Source organism: Schistocerca nitens, chromosome 5, assembly GCF_023898315.1.
Source record: "Schistocerca nitens isolate TAMUIC-IGC-003100 chromosome 5, iqSchNite1.1, whole genome shotgun sequence".
Taxonomy (NCBI): domain Eukaryota; kingdom Metazoa; phylum Arthropoda; class Insecta; order Orthoptera; family Acrididae; genus Schistocerca; species Schistocerca nitens.
In genome coordinates this window covers 701,522,985-701,547,133 of record NC_064618.1, presented here as the reverse complement: position 1 = coordinate 701,547,133, position 24,149 = coordinate 701,522,985, and the positions used below count along the sequence as shown (strand labels likewise).

The window sequence follows — 24,149 nt, the reverse complement described above, 5'->3', positions numbered from 1 at the left end:
CCCCCTCCTGTGTGTGTAAATTGTCATGGTAGTCATTCTCCACCAGATTGCCCAGTATATAAGAAGGATAAAAAGATACAGGAGTATAAGTCGCTAGATCGTTTAACCTACAAGAGGCCCGTAAGAAATATACACGACTTCACCTTGTGTCCATGACATCTAGTTACGCCTTGGTTACATCTTCACCCCTTCCTCCCCCTTCCTTACACCCATCCCGGACCCCTCTCCTCCCCCCTTCCCTTGAGGCTTCCACACCTTCTCCTCTGGGCGCTGCTCCCCCTCCCCAGCCGGAGAAGTGTCCTACTCCTTCGGCGTCTGCCGGTCAAGGGCGCCTCTCCCGGGATGCCCCTTCCCGGCACTTTCCAGGCCAAAGGTCTGCTGCCGCGCGACGACCGCGAGAGCCGCGGTCTGTCGGCCCCCAGGTCGCCCGGTCTCTTTCTGTTCCTGATCTTGCTGCAGCTGGCTCCTTTATGCCACACAGCCCTCCTCGATCTCAGCCTGAAAAGAAGAAGAAACGTAAGTCCCGGGACAAAGAGCCTCTGGTGTCACCGGAGGTCCCTTCCCCGACTTCACAACCGGATTCTGACCTGTCGTTCATGGATGTCGCCCCCTCCTTGTCGGTGACGGGTGGGGACCCGGCGGTATGCCTGGATTTAGCGTGTTCATGCCCCATTTAAACCATCGTTCTGTGGTTCTCCAATGGAATTGTAATAGATACTATCATCACCTTCCGGAATTGAAATCCCTTCTTTCGTCCTACTCTGCAGCTTGTGTGGTTCTACAGGAATCTCATTTTACTGATGCTCTCTCACCGACCCTCCGTGGGTTCCGTGTTTTCTGTCGAAATCGGGTGGACCCCTGCGGGCTTCTGATGTCGTTTGAACGTTGGTCCGTACAGACATTGCTAGCACGTGGATTTCTCTTCAAACCACAGGCACATAGACACAGGCAACAGAGCATGCACAATGTCGGCACTAGTACAGTGTATATCCACCTTTCGCAGCAATGCAGGCTGCTATTCTCCCATGGAGACGATCGTAGAGATGCTGGATGTAGTCCTGTGGAACGGCTTGCCATGCCATTTCCACCTGGCGCCTCAGTTGGACCAGCGTTCGTGCTGGACGTGCAGACCGCGTGAGACGACGCTTCATCCAGTCCCAAACATGCTCAATGGGGGACAGATCCGGAGATCTTGCTGGCCAGGGTAGTTGACTTACACCTTCTAGAGCACGTTGGGTGGCACGGGATACATGCGGACGTGCATTGTCCTGTTGGAACAGCAAGTTCCCTTGCCGGTCTAGGAATGGTAGAACGATGGGTTCGATGACGGTTTGGATGTACCGTGCACTATTCAGTGTCCGCTCGACGATCACCAGTGGTGTACGGCCAGTGTAGGAGATCGCTCCCCACACCATGATGCCGGGTGTTGGCCCTGTGTGCCTCGGTCGTATGCAGTCCTGATTGTGGCGCTCACCTGCACGGCGCCAAACACGCATACGACCATCATTGGCACCAAGGCAGAAGCGACTCTCATCGCTGAAGACGACACGTCTCCATTCGCCCCTCCATTCACGCCTGTCGCGACACCACTGGAGGCGGGCTGCACGATGTTGGGGCGTGAGCGGAAGACGGCCTAACGGTGTGCGGGACCGTAGCCCAGCTTCATGGAGACGGTTGCGAATGGTCCTCGCCGATACCCCAGGAGCAACAGTGTCCCTAATTTGCTGGGAAGTGGCGGTGCGGTCCCCTACGGCACTGCGTAGGATCCTACGGTCTTGGCGTGCATCCGTGCGTCGCTGCGGTCCGGTCCCAGGTCGACGGGCACGTGCACCTTCCGCCGACCACTGGCGACAACATCGATGTACTGTGGAGACCTCACGCCCCACGTGTTGAGCAATTCGGCGGTACGTCCACCCGGCCTCCCGCATGCCCACTATACGCCCTCGCTCAAAGTCCGTCAACTGCACATACGGTTCACGTCCACGCTGTCGCGGCATGCTACCAGTGTTAAAGACTGCGATGGAGCTCCGTATGCCACGGCAAACTGGCTGACACTGACGGCGGCGGTGCACAAATGTTGCGCAGCTAGCGCCATTCGACGGCCAACACCGCGGTTCCTGGTGTGTCCGCTGTGCCGTGCGTGTGATCATTGCTTGTACAGCCCTCTCGCAGTGTCCGGAGCAAGTATGGTGGGTCTGACACACCGGTGTCAATGTGTTCTTTTTTCCATTTCCAGGAGTGTAGACTCTACGGTCACAGTTTGCAATCTTTATCTCCCCCCTGACAGGACTCTTACAGCTGCTGCCTTAACTGTCCTTCTTCAGCAACTTCCTCCTCCCTTGCTCCTCCTTGGGGATTGTAATGCTCATCATCTCTTGTGGGGCAGTGCCTTTCCATCTAGACGAGGTCCAATTTATTGCAGACCACGACCTGTGCCTTCTTAATGATGGCTCTCCTACTCATTTCAGTGCCGGTCATGGTACCTTTTCTGCCATTGATCTTTCTCTTTCTTCTGCCTCTCTCCTCCATTACACCGGTCGCCACACGACGATCTTTGTGATAGTGACCATTTCCCGTTGATTATCACGCTCCCTTCCCGCTCCCCGATGGACAGATTACCTCGTTGATCTTTTCAACGTGCCGATTGGCATCTATACACAGTACAGGTCGTGTTTTCTCCCTCTTTGCCGGGTTGTATTGATGACGTCCTACGTGACGTGTCTGACGCGATTGTTCGCGCTGCTAGCCTTGCTGTCCCGCGTTCATCTGGGCCATTTCATCGCCGGCAAGTCCCATGGTGGAGTACGGCCATTGCCATTGCCATCCGTGATCGCCATCGAGCTTTGCAACACTTTAAGAGGCACCCATCCGTAGCCAGCCTTACTACCTTTAAACACCTCCGCGCTAAAGCCCGTTATTTAATCAAACAGAGCAAGCGGATGTGTTGGGAACGATTCGTTTCTTCCCTTGGTTCTACTGTCCCTCTGTCACGGGTATGGGCTACACTTCGCTCTCTCCAAGGTTGCCATCGGCAGTCCACTCTCCCAGGCCTTAACCTCCCAGATGGCCTTTGTACGGACCCATTAGTTCTTGCAGAACATCTTGCGACCCATTTTGCAGTGGCATCAGCGTCAACCTCCTATCCAGCTGCTTTCCTTCACCAAAAACAGCGGGCTGAAGCTTCCACCTTATGTTTCACCCCTTGTGAGTCAGAATCTTACAACGAACCTTTTACTGAATGGGAATTTCTTTCTGCTCTATCTTCTTCTCATGATACGGCCCCTGGCCCAGATTCCATTCATAGCCAACTGCTTCAACATCTCAGTGCTCCACAACGGCAACATCTTCTTCGGATGTTTAACCGTATCTGGCTCCAGGGTGACTTCCCTTCTCAGTGGAGGGATAGCATCGTGGTTCCTGTCCTTAAGCCTGGTAAGAACCCCCTATCTGTTGACAGCTATCGGCCAATTAGTTTGACCGATGTTGTTTGTAAGTTACTTGAACGGATGGTAGCCCGTCGGCTCAATTGGGTCCTCGAATCTCGGGATCTATTGTCCCCTTACCAGTGTGGCTTTCGAGAGGGACGGTCTTCAATCGATCATATACTTCGCTTGGAATCCGCAGTTCGGCAGGCTTTTTCCCAGCGCCGCCATTTGGTTGCAGTGTTTTTTGACCTTCGCAAGGCCTCTGACACGGCCTCGCGCCATCGCATCTTACTTACCCTTCATTAGTGGGGTCTTCGGGGCCCACTCCCGATTGTTATCCGCCAGTTCCTGTTCCATCGGTCATTCAGAGTTCGAGCTGGTACTGTTTTTAGTTCTCCACGGACCCAGGAGATGGACATCCCACAGGGTTCTGTCTTGTGTGTCCTTCTTTTCCTCATTGCTATCGATGGACTTGTGGACTCTGTCGGTCCCTTGGTCGCCCCTGCCCTGTATGTGGATGATTTCTGCATTTGGGTTAGTTCCTCCTCGATGGCATCTGCAGAACGGCAGCTCCAGGTAGCTATATGGCGTGCCTCTGCATGGACCCTCTCACATGGGTTTCAATTCTATCCTTTAAAATCGCGGGTGGTCCACTTCTGTCGCCGTACTACGATCCACCCTGATCCAGAGCTCTATCTCGCTGCACAACGATTGCCTGTGGTCCCACAGTTTCGTTTCCTGGGTCTTCTTTTCGACAACAAGCTCACTTGGCTGCCCCATATCAGACTCCTGAAGGTAGGATGTTTCCGTAAACTCAATGTCCTTCGCTTCCTTGCCCACTCCTCCTGGGGTGCGGACCGTTGCCTCCTTCTCCGTCTTTATCGTGCTCTAGTTCTGTCTCGCTTGGACTATGGTTGTCAAGTTTATGGTTCAGCTGCTCCTTCCACACTGCACGTGCTGGACCCAGTCCGCCATCATGGTATCCGTTTGGCCACCGGTGCCTTCCCTACTAGCCCTGTTGATAGACTCCTGGTTGAAGCTGGGATGCCCCCCCCCCCCCTTTCTGTTCGGCGGTCCCAGCTTCTGGTGTCTTATGCACTCGCTATCCGTTCCTCTCCCGCTCATCCTTTCTATTCTATCCTGTTCCCAGACCATGGACGTCGTCCACCCGACTCCCGCCCACGGGCGTGTTTACCGGTTGGGCTCCGCCTTGCGTCTCTTTGCCGTGATTTTCAGCTTCCTTCTTTGTCCTGTCTTCCTCGCTCCCTCCCCTCCACATCCTCCCCCCCCCCCCCTTGGTTAGTTCCTCGGCCTCGAATTCGGATGGATCTCCACCGAGGTCCGAAAGATTCCATCCCCCCCGGTGGTGTTCCGTTCCTTTTTCCGCCAAATTTTATGGGAGTTTCGGGATGCTGTTGTTTTTTACACTGCTGGCTCTAAATCTGCTGATCATGTTGGGTATGCCTTCACGTCCTCTGTTGGAACGGAAAATCATCTGCTGCCACCTACATGTGGGGTGTTTACTGCGGAATTGATGGCAATTTCCCAGGCCCTTACCTTTATTAAACAGTCCCAACACAACCGCGTTTTGTTATGTACGGACTCGATGAGTTGCCTTCTTGCTATTGACCGGTGTTTTTCGCGCCATCCCTTGGTCTCTGCCATCCATGACCATCTCGCTGATATTCACCGTGCTGCTTGTTCCATTGACTTCCTTTGGGTCCCTGGCCATGTGGGTATCGCGGGTAATGAGCTCGCTGATCGTTTGGCTGGGGGAGCAGTCACTTACCCCCCGTTTTCTGTAACCCATCCTGCAGCGGATTTACGGCTTCACATCAAATCCCACTTCGCAGTCACGGGCCAATTCTTGGGAGGCTACTCCCCTGTCTAATATACTTCGTGCGATTAAGGTGACACCAGGCCCGTGGCGTTCTTGCTTTCCCCTCTCCCGAAAGGACTCGACCACACTGTGTCGTCTCCGCTTTGGCCATACCAGGCTGACCCATGGTTTTCTTTTGCGTGATGAGCCACCCCCACTTTGTGGTTGTGGAGCCTTCCAGTCAGTAGCCCACATTTTGGTTGAATGCCCCCTTCTTTTGGCTCTGCGTGCTAAGTACAGACTCGCCCACACTTTACCTTTGATGTTGGCTGACAATTCCCGGATGGTCTCTCTGGTTCTCGGTTTCCTCTGGGAAAGTGGTTTTTATTCTCAGTTTTAAAGTTTTTAATCTCTCTCTGGTGTTGGGGCAGGGCGGTGAGTGTTTAGGTGTCTCCCACTGTAAGCCGTATTTGGAGATTCCCGATTCACCTCCCTGACTGAGATCCTCTTTTCTTCCCCTTTTACTCTGTTTTTACCTTTTTTTTAAGAATTGGTTAGTCTCCTTTTCCCATACGTATTTCTACATTCTAGCGGTTGCACCTTTTAAGTCACAGGTGGTCTTGCCTATGCTGCTTCAGCATAGCGTTGGGTTCGTTCTCTTGCCGACTTCCTCATTTTGTTTTTTACCATTGACAACATGACTGCCCTTTTACGTTTTTACCTTTTTCCCTTTTATTGTTCTGACTTTCCTGAGATGTCCCATTAGCGGCATGGACCATATTTGAAACAAGGGACTGATGACCTTGCTGTTTGGTCCCTTAAACCTCAAACAATCAACCAACCATCTACAGTAATGAGCTTCACGCGAGATATTCATTATGTGATAAGAGGTATCTGGACACCTATTAATGAACATCCACCCTTCGCTGTTATGACGGCTCGAACTCTGCTGGGGACGCTTTCAATGAGGTGTCTAAAAGCCTGTGGAGAAGTGGCAGCCCATTCTTCTTCAAGAAGTGATGTTGGACCCTGCGATCTGCATCCCATAGTTGCTCTGTTGGCTTGAGGTCGGGACTCTGGGGAGAGCGGTCCGTTTCAGGTGTGTTACTGTCCACATTCCATTGTCTCACAGAATTATGAGAGGCTTGCCACAGTGGTAACACCGGTTCCCGTCAGATCACCGAAGTTAAACGCTGTCGGGCTGGGCTGGCACTTGGATGGGTGACCATCCAGACTGCCGCGCGCTGTTGACAAGCAGGGTGCACTCAGCCCTTATGAGGCAAACTGAGGATCTACTTGATTGAGAAGTAGCGGCTCCGGTCTCGGAATCTGACATACGGCCGGGAGAGCGGTTTGCTGACCACATGCCCCTCCATATCCGAATCCAGTGATGCCTATGGGCTGAGGATGACACGGCGGCCGGTCGGTACCGTAAGGCCTTCATGGCCTGTTTGGAAGGAGTTTAGTTAAGTTTTTTAGATGTCATGCTGACACAAACAATCATGGTTTCCGGACTGTTCCTACACAGTGCACAATGCTGTAAAATTTGTACATATCATTCTAAATTTAGAGTTTTCTTAAGGGCAACACGGTGACTACACATTAAAACGAAAAATACCCCCATGCAGTAACAGGAAATCCTTTGTACTTCATTGCTGTAACTATATATGATGCCAGATAACTATCTCCAGGCATTCGCCAAACCCAAACGCTTCCATCGGATTGGCACGGGGTACAGTATGATTCATCTGTCCACATCACTCTCTTACAGTCATCGATTGTCCAGTGGCGTTGATTTCTGCACTACCTCAAACGTCACTTAGAACTGTTTACTGAAATGTGTAGTTTACAAGAAACCGCTCGACCATTGCACCCAGTTCTTTTAAGTCCCTAACTTACAGTCACTGTAGCAGCTGGGCTGCTGGTAGCACTTTATAACTCACGGGTGATGTCATGCGCTGATTTCATCCGATCTCTTACAACCAGCTTCCGCTGTGCTCGACGGTCCCTGTCTATAAGTGCATGAGGTCTGCCTTTCTCGGTTTAGCGTGGTTGCTACTTCGCGTTTCCCCTTACCAATCACGTCACCAACAGTCGAACTGGCCAGCTATACAAGGATTGAAGTGTCCCTGACGGATGTATTACTCAGGTGACATACAATGACAATATCACGTTCCCCCCTGCGGGTTCGGGGGTTAGAATAGGCCCACGGTATTCCTGCCTGTCGTAAGAGGCGACTAAAAGGAGTCTCAAATGTTTCGGCCTTATGTGATGGTCCCCTCTCGGGTTTGACCTCCATCTTTCTAAATTCTTCCGAAGAGCGAGCCAATTGGGGAAGGGCGCCTTACATGGTGCACTGTATCCGTCATGCATTGAGACCTTTAGCCGGCTTTTTCGTTGTTGCAATGGTGTCCGCTCGTTTTCCATCTCTTGGGCGATTACCACCCTGCACTCTGTGGTGTTGTTTTTAACTGCGACAACGACCTTGGACAGTTTTGCACCTAAGATCCAGCACGGTAGCCAGCCCGTTGTGGTGGGGCCGCCATGTACCCTCTTGGTTGTAGCCCCCTGACAACACAGGGATCGCTCTACTGATGCCTGCGCCGTTAACTCCCCACGTATGCCAAGGAGTAGATGCCCATCTCCTTGGGGCATCAGGACTCCCGGCAATGGCCGTCCTGCCAGGTGGCTATTGCTGCGGCTGGGTGGCGCCCGTGGGGAGGGCCCTTGGTCGGAGTAGGTGGCATCAGGGCGGATGACCCGCAATGAAGCGTGGTACATCATCTCTCGCTGGCGGCCAGCCGTCAGCAGTCTCTAAGCGTTCCAAAGCTCACTTTAAGGCTAATGTGTATGACCCCAAATCGTTCCCCTCCCTGGCCACACCATGGGAGGAACGAAAGGCTATGAATGAGAGCGACAGGTATTCGCCCCGGTATCTCGTCTGTACCAGAGCTGACGGGGAATCGTTTGTGTCTGTGAAGCCTCAGTTTTTTGTGGAACATTTAGAGGACAAGTTCGGGGAGGTGGAGGGCTTGTCCAAGACGCGGTCAGGGTCAGTCTTAATAAAAACGGCATCCTCTGCCCAGTCACGAGCCTTGCTCGCTTGTACGAAGTTGGGGGATGTTTCTGTCACTATCACCCCCCATAAAAGCTTAAATATGGTTCAGGGAATTATTTTTCACCGCGATCTCCTTTTACAGTCCGATGACGAGCTGCGCGCCAACTTAGAGCGACGAGGTGTACATTTCGTCCGGCGCGTTCATCGGGGTCCGAGGGACAATCAGGTTGCTACCGGTGCCTTCATCTTGGCCTTCGAGGGTGATACGTTACCGGAAAAGGTCAAGGTGATGGTCTACCGATGTGACGTCAAGCCCTATATCCCTTCCCCGATGCGGTGCTTTAAGTGCTGGAAGTTCGGTCACATGTCCTCCCGCTGTACTTCTAGCCTCACATGTCGAGATTGTGGACGCCCATCTCATCCCGATACTCCATGTGCTCTGCCTCCCGTCTGTGTCAACTGTGGAGAGCCTCATTCCCCTTGCTCGCCGGACTGTAGTGTCTTACAGAAAGAACGCAAAATCATGGAATATAAGACCCTGGACCGACTGACTTACACTGAGGCCAAGCGGAAATTTGAACGGCTACATCCCGTGCGCATGATGTCATCTTATGCCTCCACTGTCACTCCTGCTCCAGCTCCTTCAGCTGCAAGATATACAGTCAGCTCTCGGAACCAGAGGACCTCACCTGCCCCCTTGACAATGGGGGCCCCTTCTCTTGCTGTTGCTCCCACACCATCTACCTCGGGAGCAGCACCCACTAAACCATCGGGGACGCCAGTCCCCCCTTCTCAGCCAGAGAAGCGTAAGTCTTCTTCGGCTTCTCTCGCTCGGAAGGGATCCATTGGGTCACTCCCTTCCCAGGTTCCTACCAGCGGCACAGCAGACACCAGCCAGTGGCTGAAGCAGCCACAGGTCGCTGGTCGACGGGCTTCGCGTTCAACTTCGGTCCCAGAGACTGACTCCAATAAGCCCTCTCACCAACGGCAACCAAAGGAACAGCGAGAGAAAACGACTCTGAAGACCCGTAAGTCCAAGACACCTGCGGTGGCACGTACTCCACCGCTACATAAAAGCTCTGCATCTGAGGATGAGGTGGAGATCCTTGCGTCCGCTGAGGACCTCGATCTCGCCGATCCCTCAGACGCAATGGGTAGCACTTGCACGGGTGCTCCATCGGAGGCAGCAGGTGACCCAGCGGCATAATCTGCCTTCCCAGTCCCGTCACGCCTTTCTCCGCAATGGCTACTACCATCCTCCAGTGGAACTGCAGCGGTTTCTTCCACCATCTCGCTGAGCTCCGCCAACTTATCAGCCTTCACCCTTTCTTCTGCATTGCTCTCCAGGAAACTTGGTTTCCTGCAATGCGAACCCCCGCCCTCCGTGGCTATCGGGGTTATTATAAGAACCGAGCAGCTTATGAAAGGGTGTCTGGTGGCGTCTGCATATATGTCCTTCACACTCTGCACAGCGAGTCTGTCCCTCTCCAGACGCCCTTAGAGGCTGTCGCTGTACGCGTGTGGACGCCACAGGCTGTTACCGTCTGCAGTGTTTACATTCCACCGGATGGTGATGTCTCGCAGCATGTCCTGGCTGCACTGGTCGCCCAATTGCCGCCACCTTTCTTGCTCTTGGGCGACTTCAACGCCCATAACCCTCTGTGGGGTGGGTCAGTGGCCACAGGTCGAGGCGCCATCGTTGAGGGTTTCTTGTCGCAGCTCGATCTCTCGCTGTTAAATGATGGTGCCTTCACACACTTCAGTGTGGCGCATGGCACCTACTCCGCCATTGACCTTTCAATCTGTAGCCATAGCCTCTTACCGTCTGTCCAATGGAGTGTGCATGACGACCTGTGTGGTAGTGACCACTTTCCGATCTTTTTGTCACTACCACAGCGCCACTCTTCTGGGCGCCCTAGCAGATGGGCTATGAATAAGGCTGACTGGGACTTGTTCTCCTCCACTGCCGCTTTTGAGCCTCTCTCTACTGATGACATTGATGCGGTGGTTCAATCGGTCACCACCGGCATCGTTACTGCCGCCGAATCAGCCATTCCCCGTTCCTGTGGGTCCCCTCGGCGGCGGACTGTGCGTTGGTGGTCGCCTGAGATCGCTGAAGCGATTAAAGATCGCCGGCGGGCGCTCCAGCGTCACAAGCGACATCCCTCCATCGACCACCTTATCGCCTTCAAACGCCTGCGTGCGCGGGCCCGCCTCCTTATCCGCCAAGGCAAGAAGGAGTGCTGGGAGCGGTATGTATCCACCATTGGCCTCCATGTCACTCCATCGCAGGTCTGGGCCAAGATTCGACGCGTCTACGGCCATCGGACCCCTGCCAGCGTCCCTGCGCTCTCACTGAATGGAGCAGTTTGTACTGACTCCGACGTCATTGCAAATCGCTTAGCAGAGCATTTTGCTATGAGTTCCGCCTCTGCGAATTACCCCCAGGCCTTCCGCTCCATTAAAGAGCGGATGGAACGTCGGAGCCTTTCGTTTCGCACCAACCACCTAGAATCTTACAATGCTCCATTTAGTGAGTGGGAATTTCGCAGTGCCCTAGCTGCTTGCCCTGATACCGCTCCTGGGCCAGATGGCATCCACTGTCAGATGCTGAAACACCTTTCAGTGGACTGCCAGCGGCGCCTTCTCGATCTTTACAACCGTCTTTGGGTCGAGGGGGAGTTTCCGTCGCAATGGCGGGAAGGCGTTGTCATCCCCGTTTTGAAACCTGGAAAGAACCCTCTGGAGGTGGACAGCTACCGTCCCATTAGCCTCACCAATGTTCTTTGCAAGTTGCTTGAACGGATGGTGAGCCGGCGCTTGAATTGGGTACTGGAGTCTCGGGGCCTTCTTGCTCCGTCTCAGGGTGGGTTCCGTAAAGGCCGCTCCGCCACCGACAATCTGGTGAGCCTGGAGTCGGCCATCCGTACTGCCTTTGCCCGCCGTCAGCACCTGGTCGCTGTCTTTTTCGACATGCGGAAGGCGTACGATACGACATGGCGTCATCATATCCTTTCTACGCTTCATGGATGGGGTCTTCGTGGTCCTCTGCCGATTTTTATCCGCAATTTTCTGTCGTGTCGTACCTTCCGCGTGCAAGTCGCGGCCTCGTATAGTTCCTCCCACGTCCAGGAGAATGGTGTGCCACAGGGTTCTGTTTTAAGTGTCTGTTTTTAATAGCCATTAACGGGCTTGCTGCGGCCGTGGGAAATTCCGTCTCCGCTTCCCTGTATGCTGACGACTTCTGCCTTTATTACAGCTCTACTGGCATTGCAGCGGTTGAACGTCAGCTACAGGGCGCTATCCGCAAGGCGCAGTCTTGGGCTGTAGCGCATGGGTTTCAGTTTTCGGCAGCCAAGACCCGCGTTATGCATTTCTGCCGGCGCCGAACAGTCCATCCTGAGCCGCAGCTTTATCTTGCCGACGAACTGCTTGCTGTGGTGGAGACCCACAGGTTTTTGGGGGTGGTTTTCGATGCCCGGTTGACTTGGCTGCCTCATATCCGGCAGCTCAAACAGGCATGTTGGCGGCATCTCAATGCTCTGCGCTGTTTGAGCCACACCCGCTGGGGCGCCGACCGCTCTACCCTGTTACGGCTCTACCAGGCGCTCATCCAGTCCCGCCTGGATTATGGGAGCCTGGCTTATGGCTCAGCATCCCCATCTGCGTTACGGGTGCTGGACCCAATTCTCCACAGCGGGATACGCCTTGCCACTGGTGCTTTCCGCACCAGCCCTGTGGACAGCGTACTAGTGGAGGCAGGTGTATCTCCACTGCGGTTCCGACGCCAACGTTTGCTGGCCGCTTATACTGCCCATGTTCTAAGCTCGCCCGGGCATCCTAACTATCGTCTCCTGTTCCCGCGATCGGTCGTCCGTCTGCCAGAACGTCGGCCCCGGTCTGGTTGTACAATAGCGGTCCGCGTCAAAGAGCTTCTCTCTGGGCTTCGGGTTTTCACTGTTCCACCTCCTTTCTGGGCTACTTTGCATACACCCCCATGGTGTGTTCGTCGCCCTTGCCTTCGGCTCGACTTGGCACAGTGCCCGAAGGACTCAGTCCTTCCAGAGGCCTTCCGCCGCCGCTTTCATTCCATCCTGGCCACGTATCAGGGCTCTGGCATTGTTTACACCGACGGCTCGATGGTTACTGGTCGAGTCGGTTATGCGCTAACTCTAGGGGACCATTCCGAACAACGTTCCTTGCCGGATGGCTGCAGCGTTTACACTGCTGAGCTGGTCGCCATCTTTCGTGCCCTAGAGCATATCCGCTCCTGCTCAGGTGAGTCCTTCGTTATCTGTAGCGATTCCCTGAGCGGTTTACGAGCTCTCGACCAGTGTTTTCCTCGTTCTCGTCTGGTGCTGGCTATCCATGAGTCTCTGCATACTCTTGCCCGTAGCGGCCGCTCTGTGGTCTTTGTGTGGACCCCCGGTCATGTCGGTATCCCGGGTAACGAACATGTTGACCGCATGGCGAAAGAGGCCACCAGTAAGCCACCTCTGGACGTTGGCCTCCCAGAGACTGATTTGCGGGCAGTCTTCCGCCGCAAAATCTTGGCGCTATGGGACGATGAATGGCGCGAACTGACAACGCGCAATAAACTCCGTGATGTCAAGGAGACGACGGCTGTGTGGCGGTCGTCCCTGCGAGCCACTCGCAGGGACTCAGTAGTTCTTTGCCGGCTCCGCATTGGCCACTCCCGGCTGACACACAGTTATTTACTGCGCCGGGAGGACCCTCCTCTATGTCGCTGTGGGGCGGCTTTGACGGTGGCCCACATTTTGATGGCATGCCCCCTTTTAACTGTGGTCAGGCAGACATTTAGGCTGCCTGATACGCTCCCTGCCCTTTTAACAGACGACTCCGCAATGGCTGACTTAGTTTTACGTTTTATTCGGGCAGGGGGCTTTTATCATTTAATCTGAGTGTTTCTATTTTCTGTTATTGTTTTGTGTTGATTCTGGCCTTTGGCCTATGCTTTTAAACTGATTTTTTAACGTGTTTCTAAGTGGTTGGCTTTTCCTTTTTTTATTTCTATGGTCGGCCAACCACCGTCACACTCTGTGTGGTTTTAGTTCGTTTTGTCTTGTCTTTGTCTCAGTTTCTCTTGTTTTGTATCGTCTGTGTTCTATTCTGTTCCTCGTTTTTATTCTCTGTGGGTGTTCTTTGTCTTTGGAAAAAGGGACCGATGACCGTAGCAGTCTGGTCCCTTTGATCCCCCAAACCAACCAACCAACCAACAATATCACGTTCGAGATCTCCTGTCCGACCCACTTCACTGTTACTTCTCCACTGACACCACAGTATTCACCGCCTCCTTTCATTCTGGCAAGTCTGTCTCTCGTGACTTCTAGTGGTCAATTCTGCGTTATATAGGGGTTTCCAGATACTTTTGATCACATAGCGTACGTAGGAGCAAGCAACATATTACACTACTGGCCATTAAAATTGCTACACCACGAAGCTGACGTGCTACAGACGCGAAATTTAACCGGCAGGAAGTAGATGCTATGATATGCAAATGATTAGCTTTTCAGAGCATTCACACAAGGTTGACGCCGGCGGCGACACCTACAACGTGCTGACATGAGGGAAGTTTCCAACCGATTTCTCATACACAAACAGCAGCTGACCGACGTTGCCTGGTGAAACGATGTTGTAACATGCTTTTTTATTCCAGTCTCTGATCACAACTGAATGCAGAGACCGGAATAAAAAAGCATTTTACAGTATTGGATCACTGTTTGTACATGCTATTATGTCGCAGTTGGTGAAACGATGTTGTTATGCCACGTGTAAGGAGGAGAAATGCGAACCATCACGTTTCCTACTTTGATGACACTCGGATTGTAGCCTATTGCGATTGCGGTTTATCGTATCGAGACATTGCTGCTCGCGTTGGTCGAGATCCAATGACTGTTAGTAGAATATGGAATCAGTGGGTTCAGGAGGGTAATACGGAACGCCGTGCTGGATCCCAACGGCCTCGTATCACTAGCAGTCGAGATGACAGGCATCTTATCGGCATGGCCGTAACGGGTCGTGGAGCCACGTCTCGATCCCTGAGTCAACAGATGGGGACGTTTCCAAGACAATAACCATCTGCACGAACAGTTCGACGACGTTTGCAGCAGCGTGGAATATCAGCTCGGAGACCATGGCTGCTGTTACTCTTGACGCTGCATCACAGACAGGAGCGCCTGCGATGGTGTACTCACCCACGAACTTGGGTGCACGAATGGCAAAATGTCATTTTTTTCGGATGAATCCAGGTTCTGTTGACAGTATCATGATGGTTACATCCGTGTTTGGCGACATCGCGGTAAACGCACATTGGATGCGTGTATTCGTCATCGCCATACTGGCGTATCACCCGGCGTAATGGTATGGGGTGCCATTGGTTACACGTCTCGGTCACCTCTTGTTCGCAATGACGGCACTTTGAACAGTGGACGTTACATCTCAGATGTTTTACGACACGTGGCTCTACCCTTCATTCGATCCCTGCGACCTCCTACATTTCAGCAGGATAATGCACGACCGCATGTTGCAGGTCCCGTACGGGCCTTTCTGGATACAGAAAATGTTCGACTCCTGCCCTGGCCAGCACATTCTCCAGACCTCTCACCAATTGAAAGCGTCTGGACAATGGTAGCCGAGTAACTGGCTCGTCACAGTACGCCAGTCACTACTCTTGATGAACTGTGGTATCGTGTTGAAGCTGCATGGGCAGCTGTACCTGTACACGCCATCCAAGCTCTGTTTGACTCAATTCCCAGGCGTATCTAGTCAGCACCCCCTATAGAGGAAAGCCTGCGCGCCCGCTCAGTGACGTCACGCACGTAGTCTGGTGCCGGTGCTCGCAGTCCGTTTGGCCACAGCAATAAGACTGTTACGGAAACCGCACGAGGAAAATTCGTAAAGAAATCTGACATACCTCTCTCATGAATTACAAGATTTCCTTTCTCAAATGACCCAGTTCTTTTGTCTGTAACTTATTTCTGCATACCATTTAGCCCCGACGTAAAAAGTGGCTGTAATAACTTTCATTATCTGAGGCATCAAAACTCCCAAATGAATGGACCCATTTCATTGTAGTTTATTTTAAAGTTGCTTTAATGGGGATTGTCACGACTTGTTTGATGGCAGTTTGGTTAGCCGTTCAAAGATCGTCAGCTACACAAAGTGCAAGTGTTTGCCACCAGTGTGCTCTTTTCCAATACCATTCCTAAACTCTAAGTGCTGTAGTATAAATTGTAAATCTCGAAAAGGCCAATATAAACGTCTGCAACGGTATACATTTATCTTTTATGGCTGGCCACCATTCACCATTCTTCCGTTTTGCAGCTCCTGTGTAAGACGATTTTTAATGACAAAAATTTTGATTGAAAGCCACCCGCGAAAGATTCTCGTATGCTCTCGCGGACTTTCTATTAGGGTTTTTGTTATGTTTTTTAAGTTAAATATTGCATCACTTTGACGCAGGTCTAATAGTGTGGACAGCAATTTGCAAAGTAGCACACTGGCAGCTAACATTTTAAGGACACTGTTATTGCCGCTGCTTATTCCTTATGTAGCAAAATCTATTTTAAAACCTGGTTGGATGATATACGTGTGAATTAAAAAAAGAAACACGAAAATTGGGCAAATAGTGTTCGAATTATAACACCCCCTAGAGAGAGGCACTGGTAATAAGCAATAGTATGAGTCGTTTCAAAAACTAACACTGCCCTGAAAGACATGTTCTACATATGTTTTAGTCCACCATTTCAGCAACCTCGTATTCATGCTTTTTTTTAAATTTAAAGAAATTTCTCCTGTTAATATTTTTTAAGTAAAATGCAGTTCTAATGAATGATATGATATCTCTTCTCAGTTTGTGCACCTTTCCCTAAGAAACTTTCTTTCCATTAAGAGATTCTCACTGACCTGAGATGAGTATGTAATGGTATTGCCATAAAGTTTTGGTATGCCAATACAAATTTCAATGAATTCTCTTTTCTCAGTAAGTTAACTAAATTTCCATTATGTATTGAAATTACATGAGGTCTCAAAATACAGATTACCAGGTTAGAATTTCGCTGCTCTAAACTGAATACCTTTGAAGAAAGAATGTTTCTGTACTAAGAAGTATATACTTTGAAACAAACTGTTTGCATGAATTGCACATAAATAAATTTCAACTACGAAGTAAACTTTCATTTCATCTGTTGAGAAGTTTTATGACGTGATGTGACCTGTGATGAAATAATTGTGAAAAATGAACACTTACCTTCATTTGGCATCACATTTGGGCTGCACTCACCAGTGGCTTAGATACTTCATCCTTCCGTAAGTTTGGGGAAAGGGGTGGGGGTGGTGGTTCAGCTCTATTTAGTTGCAATACTTTAACAGATCATCATTCCAAAATATATATACTGGTAATTGTTTAGAAGTGGAAAAAAAGTTTCATCTACTGACCATGCTGATATGAATGAATGCAAATTAAGTAAAAAAATTCTGTGTATGAATGAATTTATTTATTTCTTTTGTTCATCTTCCATACACTCTTGTCAATCACTAACACATGGAATGAGAAAAATTTTAGATTATAGTGGTTCACAATAGAAAATTATAGATGTACAGCATGAATACTATGTAGGGACAAAATAATTAAGACTTATGGACACCAAGGCCAAACATTAACAATAACCACATTCTTGAGACTTAAGTTTCATAATTTTAGGAATAATAATGATAAATTTTGAACAACATTAATTATTAAATTGCTATTTTATAATCTCCAGGGTAGTAATGGAAGGTCTTTAAGTGGTACACTAAAAGAATGCAAATAAAACACTGCACCATAAAGTTTTGTGTAGGAAGAATGCATATGAAAGCACTGTAGTAGAAAAATGGCAATGCATATAGACATTATATTAGGTCACCCTGTAAATTGCAAGTAATTACCAACTGTAAGTGTATGTTATGTGGCAAAAATGTGTCAAGTGGTGTTGGAATATGATCTGCTAACATTAATTAGATTAGGTGAGTGAAAAGCAATTGTGACAGGCTTAAGCTTTTTTAATATTCTTTTATAAACAAATATATTCAAAAAGCCAACAGAAGGGCATACCTGAGAGTCCACCTCAGATTTTTTCTCCTCAGCAAAGATGAGCTAACAAGAAGGCACTTTATGGCACAGAGCAAGCATCTATTTAAAGAGCTCAGTAATTAGTCAACCTGAGGATTAGTGGCACTCAATAGTGCTTGTAACAGAAGTGAGAGCTGTTCCAGAATTACATTACTATTAGATGAGGAGACCTGCCAATCATTATACACAAAGGCCATGAAAGTACTGCAAAGCCCTCCCCCACCAGCTTCTCCATTTGTATTGGTAGTAAAATATATGCAAACATGATCTACATAAGAAAATGTTGAGAGAACAACAGTTATAACAGCTGCAGAGAAAGTAGTAAACTCAGAAAAAGAGGGGCAATTGTCACAGCATGCACATCTGCACTCATAACAGTGACAGTAGTAGAAGACAGAGGAACACCACGAACACTACGTGAAATCGAAGTTTGTCTACCTAAAGAATGCATAAATACTATAGTAGCTTTTTCAACAGTAACAATTAATGAATCATTACAAATTGGCAGATTTCTCACATGTATCACAAGCTAAAGTAATAACTTCAGTATACAAAGAAAAGTATTGCAGAGAATGTAGAGAACTATAGAGCAATTTTGCTCTTGTCTTCCATTTATCACCAAAACAAACTAACCTTGTTTGCAAAAAAAGTGGAGTCTGCTATAGCACAGTTTGTGTAAGTTTTTCTCAAAATAATAAAGGAAGGTGATCAAAATGGCATTGTCTTGTCTTTGTCAAAGACATGTGCCATGTTGGGCCACATAACTTTATTACACAAATTAGAAATACTATGAATAAGGCATGCAGCAAAGAAGTGGTTTAAGTCATACTCGGAAAAGCAAGCGAAATGATTTTTAGGTTTCACATACTATAACAAGATTACTATTGGTCCTCTCTGCCTGCCACACCCCCTCCCCTCCCTCCTGTATGTATCATTCACCACCCAACTTCAACTGAGAAAGAATTAGTGTAAGATTCTTTATATTAAAGATTAATTTCTTTGATAAAAATTTCACGTTAGGATATTAGTGTTGATAGCTGTTAGCAGCTGTATATTAAAATATTTATACAAACTCTCAGCCATAAGTTGCAATTTGGTAAGTTTGACTAGTTTCAGATTAACCTGACTAGTTCAGCTTAAGAGGCATTTGTTGATGTGGCAATATTACTGATGACAGGTTTTGTATTAATGATTTAAAAAGAATCTAAGATAAAGATTTCAAAATTATGTTGTAAGAGTTTGCAGTTTTCGCTGAGTGTTTTTTGAATTTTTTTTTCCATTAACCTTTTTACAGTAGTTGTTTAAAAATATATTGACACCAACCCAAACAACACTTTTCATTATTGCCTGGGATGAATGTCCATTGCAGCATACCCCATCAAATAATAAAAAGTCATTTTCGTGAAGAGTAGCAAGTGCTACTGCACAGGCAATAGCACGTTGATTCGTACAGGCAAGAAAATCTCTTTCATGTTCTTTGAGAAGTTTGCTGATGACAATATAAGTGTAGACAATCATATTTAAAATAGTGTCTGATGGGTATTTTAGTCCTCCATGATCAAGTCTCTGTATCAAACTAAAATGTTCGTTTATTGGCAACTCCTTTTCAATCACAATTTCATTAAGGCAACTCTCACATTTCAGCTTCTTAATCACTGCATGAGCACAGTAGCCTGCAATGAAAGTTAAAGACGTTGCAATATCTTTCACTGAAAGAACATCGTCTTGAGTTACACTGACTTCTATGTCTAATGTGTCTGTTTCTTCAACTTCAGAAAACATAAAATTTTTTATGGCCCCTACTGTGATATTGCCATAGGAAGGAGAACATAAAACTAAAGGCATTACACTTTGAATTCGAAGCTTCTTTTCTGCTTCATAGACTTGTGTCACTGAAACATTGTATTGGGAACCTGCAAGCTGTCTATACTTTCCAAAACGCCGCTCAAGCACATCTGTTTGTAGCTTGGCTGTCAGTAAATAGCTCATACCTAGCTCTTCAGTACAGTATCGAGCAATCTCTACCACGGCATATGTTGTATGCTGAATAGCAAAAAATGTTTCTTTTGTGAGAAACCCACTTGACAAACCCTTTGCTTTCCACACATCAAGCCAGTCTAGAAAATCTAGCAAAAATTGCATAGAAACGCTATCAGTTGTCAACGGATCCATATAAGGATTCTGTTTGTGTTTCCCTTTAAACACTGATTTCACATTCATGACATCAAACCATTTTGTTATTATTCGAATGTATTCTGCTGTTGATGGTGCATGTCTCAAATCAAATTTATCACTAGCTACCTCAAGGCCCTCTGACACATGTCGATTGAATATCTGCAGCACTAGTTTCATGCTCTGTCTTTCTAATGATGTAGGGCAAAGTGATTTGAGAGACAATGTGTGACAATATTTTACTAAAGAACTGGAATCTATGTCATAAATCTGTTTCAGTGTTTTAAAAGAAGCTACAGAAAACTTATTTTCTTCCACTTCTTTTCTAACTGGAAACTGAGGATAAAACATATCTTTACCATCATTTTTTTGGTTCAGCCACACATTTCTTATGCATTTAACAATGTGTACGGCATCAATTAAAAAGAAAAGTGGGCGATTAGGATCAGATGGATGTTTAAAAACTATATTAACAGCTTTATCCAGAGAAAACATTGACATGGTTTTGCTATTGATTTTGTTGTTGTCAGTTACCACACAAAAAACCCTATAGCCTATTAGTTCAAGGCCATTTATTATGGCCAGTAGCACATCGTATAATGCATTAGATGAAATGGTTTTCACCGGTAAAATGTGAACAACATCCCTGTACAAAGACTTGACACTCTGCAACATAAATACAAATGCTGAATTTGCAGCACATTCCGAGTTATATGACATGCCCAAAATACTACCTCCTTTATATTCCAAATAAGAATTTAGATGAATTTCATCTACACTCAAAACAACATTGACATCATTGCTGTTCAAGTATTGAAATTTCTGTCTTGCATAGGACAGGAAATTACTTCCCCCAAGCCTTTCGTGAGATGGATTCACATTAAATTTGCTGCAGACCCTACGCAGAGTGCTTGGATGTGGCATTTTCATTAATGAGCTGCTACGTAAAAAATTGTAAGCATGAGATGAAATGGAAAATAGCAAACAACACAGTATCATAAATGTAGAACTAAACCTATGATTAAATTTCTTTACATTTATGAGACTAACTTGTTCATATATAAAGTCTACCATCTCCTTTTCACTCTCCTGTAAACTGTCTTTCAGCACTCCTAGACTGTCTTTCACTATCTCTACAATACTATCTATAGAAGTTTCTGAGTGCCCACAATCTGTGTCTGAAAACTCCTGCAGTACACTGACAATTTCATGGATATTGGTTACAATTACAGGAAAAGATCTTTTTCCTAATGTCTTAATTTGTACATCTTTCTTAAACAATGAAACATTTAAATTACTATCTATAACGACAGAATGTGTGATTAATGGTGCTGGATTTCTTATTATCTTTAAAAAACAAACAAAATCACTGTGTTTTTCGATCACACTCCACTCGTTGGGCAAATCCACTTCCTTCGTACGCAACATCAACTCTTCTAAAGAACTGAAGCTGAAAGTGTTTTCATAGTCCTTCTGTGATGCTAAACTATATTGTAACGCTGCAGCTAACTGCTCATTTTCAAGCCTTTGCTTTTTCTCCTCTGGCCCTTCACGTCTACTTTCTTCCTTTGAAAGGTAGGAAGGACAGTTTGGGAGTAGTGATGGAACTGCATGTGGTCTCAAACGTGGTTTGAGAAGGGGGGCTCTTAATAACTGACCAGTCCTTTCATCCACAATTTGTGTTTCCCAAATAACATCATCCTTGTGGAAGTGAACATGACATACCTGTAATTAAAAATGAATAAAAAATGAAAACTGTGCTTACAACTGAATGTGATGACAATATTAATAGTGTGAAAACAATTTATGAATATAAAGTTAGTTTCTAGTTCTAAAATACAAATAGACTCCCAACTAAAATGCAGAATACTCAAGTGATAAATGTGGCCATGGCATAGTAACTCTATAAAACAATAACACTTCAATATCAAAACACATGCAGTTACATGTCATGGCAACAAGCTCTTAAAGAGATGGTGAAATGAAGAAAGTACTTTCCCCATCAAAAATTACAAACATTGACTAATGTTTGTAGCATGATTCAATAACAGTGACAATTTTTTTTATAATTTAGCCTTGAAGCTCATATATTCACAAGAGGGGTGGGACTTTTGCTTAATGTCTTGCTCTATTCCCCCCCACCCCCCACCCCACACACACACCTCGGACACAAGAAAGCATGATGACACCAAACTCACACAGGTGTAATCCATAGAAGCAACTGTGACACAGTAACAGAATAATACAAAGTAATTGTCACACTGTGTAACCTTTAGAACTACGAAATACTTAAAGGTAGTGCTTTTTATCAGATAGACACTGTTTTGCTTTTGATATCAGTTCATAACTTACATAAAAACTGACAGTATGATGAACTAATACATTGCCACTTATGTGCTACCTATTAGGCTAAACATGAGCACACAATTGCTTTCAAGTACTGTAGCTGTGTATCTATAAGACAGCTGTGTAGGTCACTGGCATGTATCTGAAATTCCAGACCCAGAAAGTAAGAATTTGTAAAATCCACAAGTATTTTTTATGTTTTCACAGTTTCTCCCTTTGCATTTTGTGATGGCCTGTTAATCCATTCATGTACTCATTCATTTTTCCTGTCTATAGTTCACTGTTAAGTCTAAAGCCTACTATATTCCCTAATAGTAACATTCCTTGCAATGACTTCAAATTCCCACCAATAATTTATTAAAAACAAGCGACTGAGACACTGTTTTTACTTCATTTTCAATTTCTGGGTAAACCACATTACTTGTTTTTGAACAGGCAACTTCCTAAAGACTTTTACAGCAAAAAGAAACACTAAATACAGAAGCAGAATACATCGAAAGTCGTCTGTATCTTAAGTGCACGTACTTAATTATAAACCGACTTTTATTCCTAACAACAGGCAGCATAAACAGTAAGTATAAAGATATACTGAGATATTTAACTACGTAAGTATGACTGTGCTTAGGCTATACTGGTTGAACTTACAGAATTCATATAACCTATACCAGCTAAACTGTAGAATTGCCAGGGCAAGAAAACGAAACGCTATTTAGTTCGGCACTTATTCAGTTAAGATCTATTAGTCAAAATGTCGCTGACCTTCCTTACTGCATAAGTGCCTATTCTGTGTTAGCACACTTAACCTCTTTTAAGAAATAAACAAAACAAATACTTACTCTTGAACTTGAAGAAGGAGTGAAGTTATGTCTGCGAATACGTGACAACCATTTCTTCCTCGTTGCTTCATCCTCCGGAAATTTAAACACGGTTACTTTTGGTCCACCGTCGTAATTTCCTCTACAATTCGGCACACAACAACGATACGGCATTTTGCAGGCAACGAAATTTTCACAGCAAAGAAAAACAGATCACCAGTTTAGTGCACAGAAACTAAACAATCAAATCACGTACACTAACGCAGGAACACCATTCACTATAATACTAAACTGACGCGTAACTCGCCGAACGACTATTCACAAGCACTGTTCCGTGAAACTGTTGAAGAAGGGACTATGTGTGTAGCCATCTTGTGACGTCACGCACTACGTAGACAGGCTTTCTTTTACAGGGGGTGCTGATCTAGTCCGTTATTACGGCGAGAGATGGTTGTCCTATGTACTGTTTTCTCAGGATCTATGCACTCAATTTGCGTGAAAATGTAATCACATGCCAGTTCTAGTATAACATATTTGTCCAATGAATACCCGTGTATCATCTGCATTTCTTCTTGGTGTAGCAATTTTAAAGGCCAGTAGTGTAGTTGGCTCTTAGCGGTGTCCGGATACTTTTAGTCACATGGACTACGTAGGAGTAAGCAACACATTAGCCGACTCTTATAGGAATGTAGGCAGGGAATTTTAATTGTAGACTACACCGTTACGCACAATACCTCTCGCGTAGCGTCTGTCACTGGAGATAGATGACCATCTCCGTGACGCATGCGCGTTTGCTACACTAATCCGTAACGAAACCTGCAGTTACTCTTTGGCTCTTCTATTTTCCTGTCCGCTAAGAGTCCAAGACCGTGGAGCGATACTCAACTATCACTCGGATGGGGTTTTGTAAGCTACCTCCTGCCTGGGTAGATTCACTTCCGAGGGTTCTTCCAATGGACGCTTAGTCTGGCCTCTACGTTACCTGTGTATCGTTTTATGTCGCAGTTCTCTTCTACGTCGCTCCGTACGGAGACTCCCAGATATTAAATGAATGTGACTGCTTCCAACGATTGTTCGGAAATCGTATAGTCGAGCAACAACGGGGTTTTTTGCCTGTCCACGACAATTTTTTGCCGTCGACGGTTAACTTTGCAAAGTTCTTTAATTTATATTATTTGTTTTTGTTAATGGGTATACAAGGAGTAATGTTTGTCTTACGAAAATTTACTGTTTAATGTGTTGTGGAGCAAATGGTGTGCTTAATCAGTTTTACTGTAATCCAAAGGAAAATTAAACAACTTAATCAAGAAAACCAGTATGTAATGCCTATAATGAAATCAGTCCTTCTGAAATTTACTCAGTCTCGTGAGCTCCTAGTTCTATT

At 46.9% G+C, this 24,149-nt stretch overlaps 1 protein-coding gene across 1 annotated transcript; it reads right to left on the bottom strand.

Annotated features, from left to right (window-relative positions):
* Positions 1-18,850: 18,850 nt before the first annotated feature.
* LOC126260670 (uncharacterized) lies at positions 18,851-22,995 on the bottom strand. The gene is made up of 3 exons (XM_049958007.1): positions 22,787-22,995; positions 19,070-21,329; positions 18,851-18,921 (listed from the first exon to the last, which is right to left on the bottom strand). The coding sequence occupies exons 1-3, from the start codon at positions 22,937-22,939 to the stop codon at positions 18,851-18,853; spliced, it is 2,484 nt and encodes an 827-aa protein (XP_049813964.1). The 5' UTR covers positions 22,940-22,995.
* Positions 22,996-24,149: the final 1,154 nt, after the last annotated feature.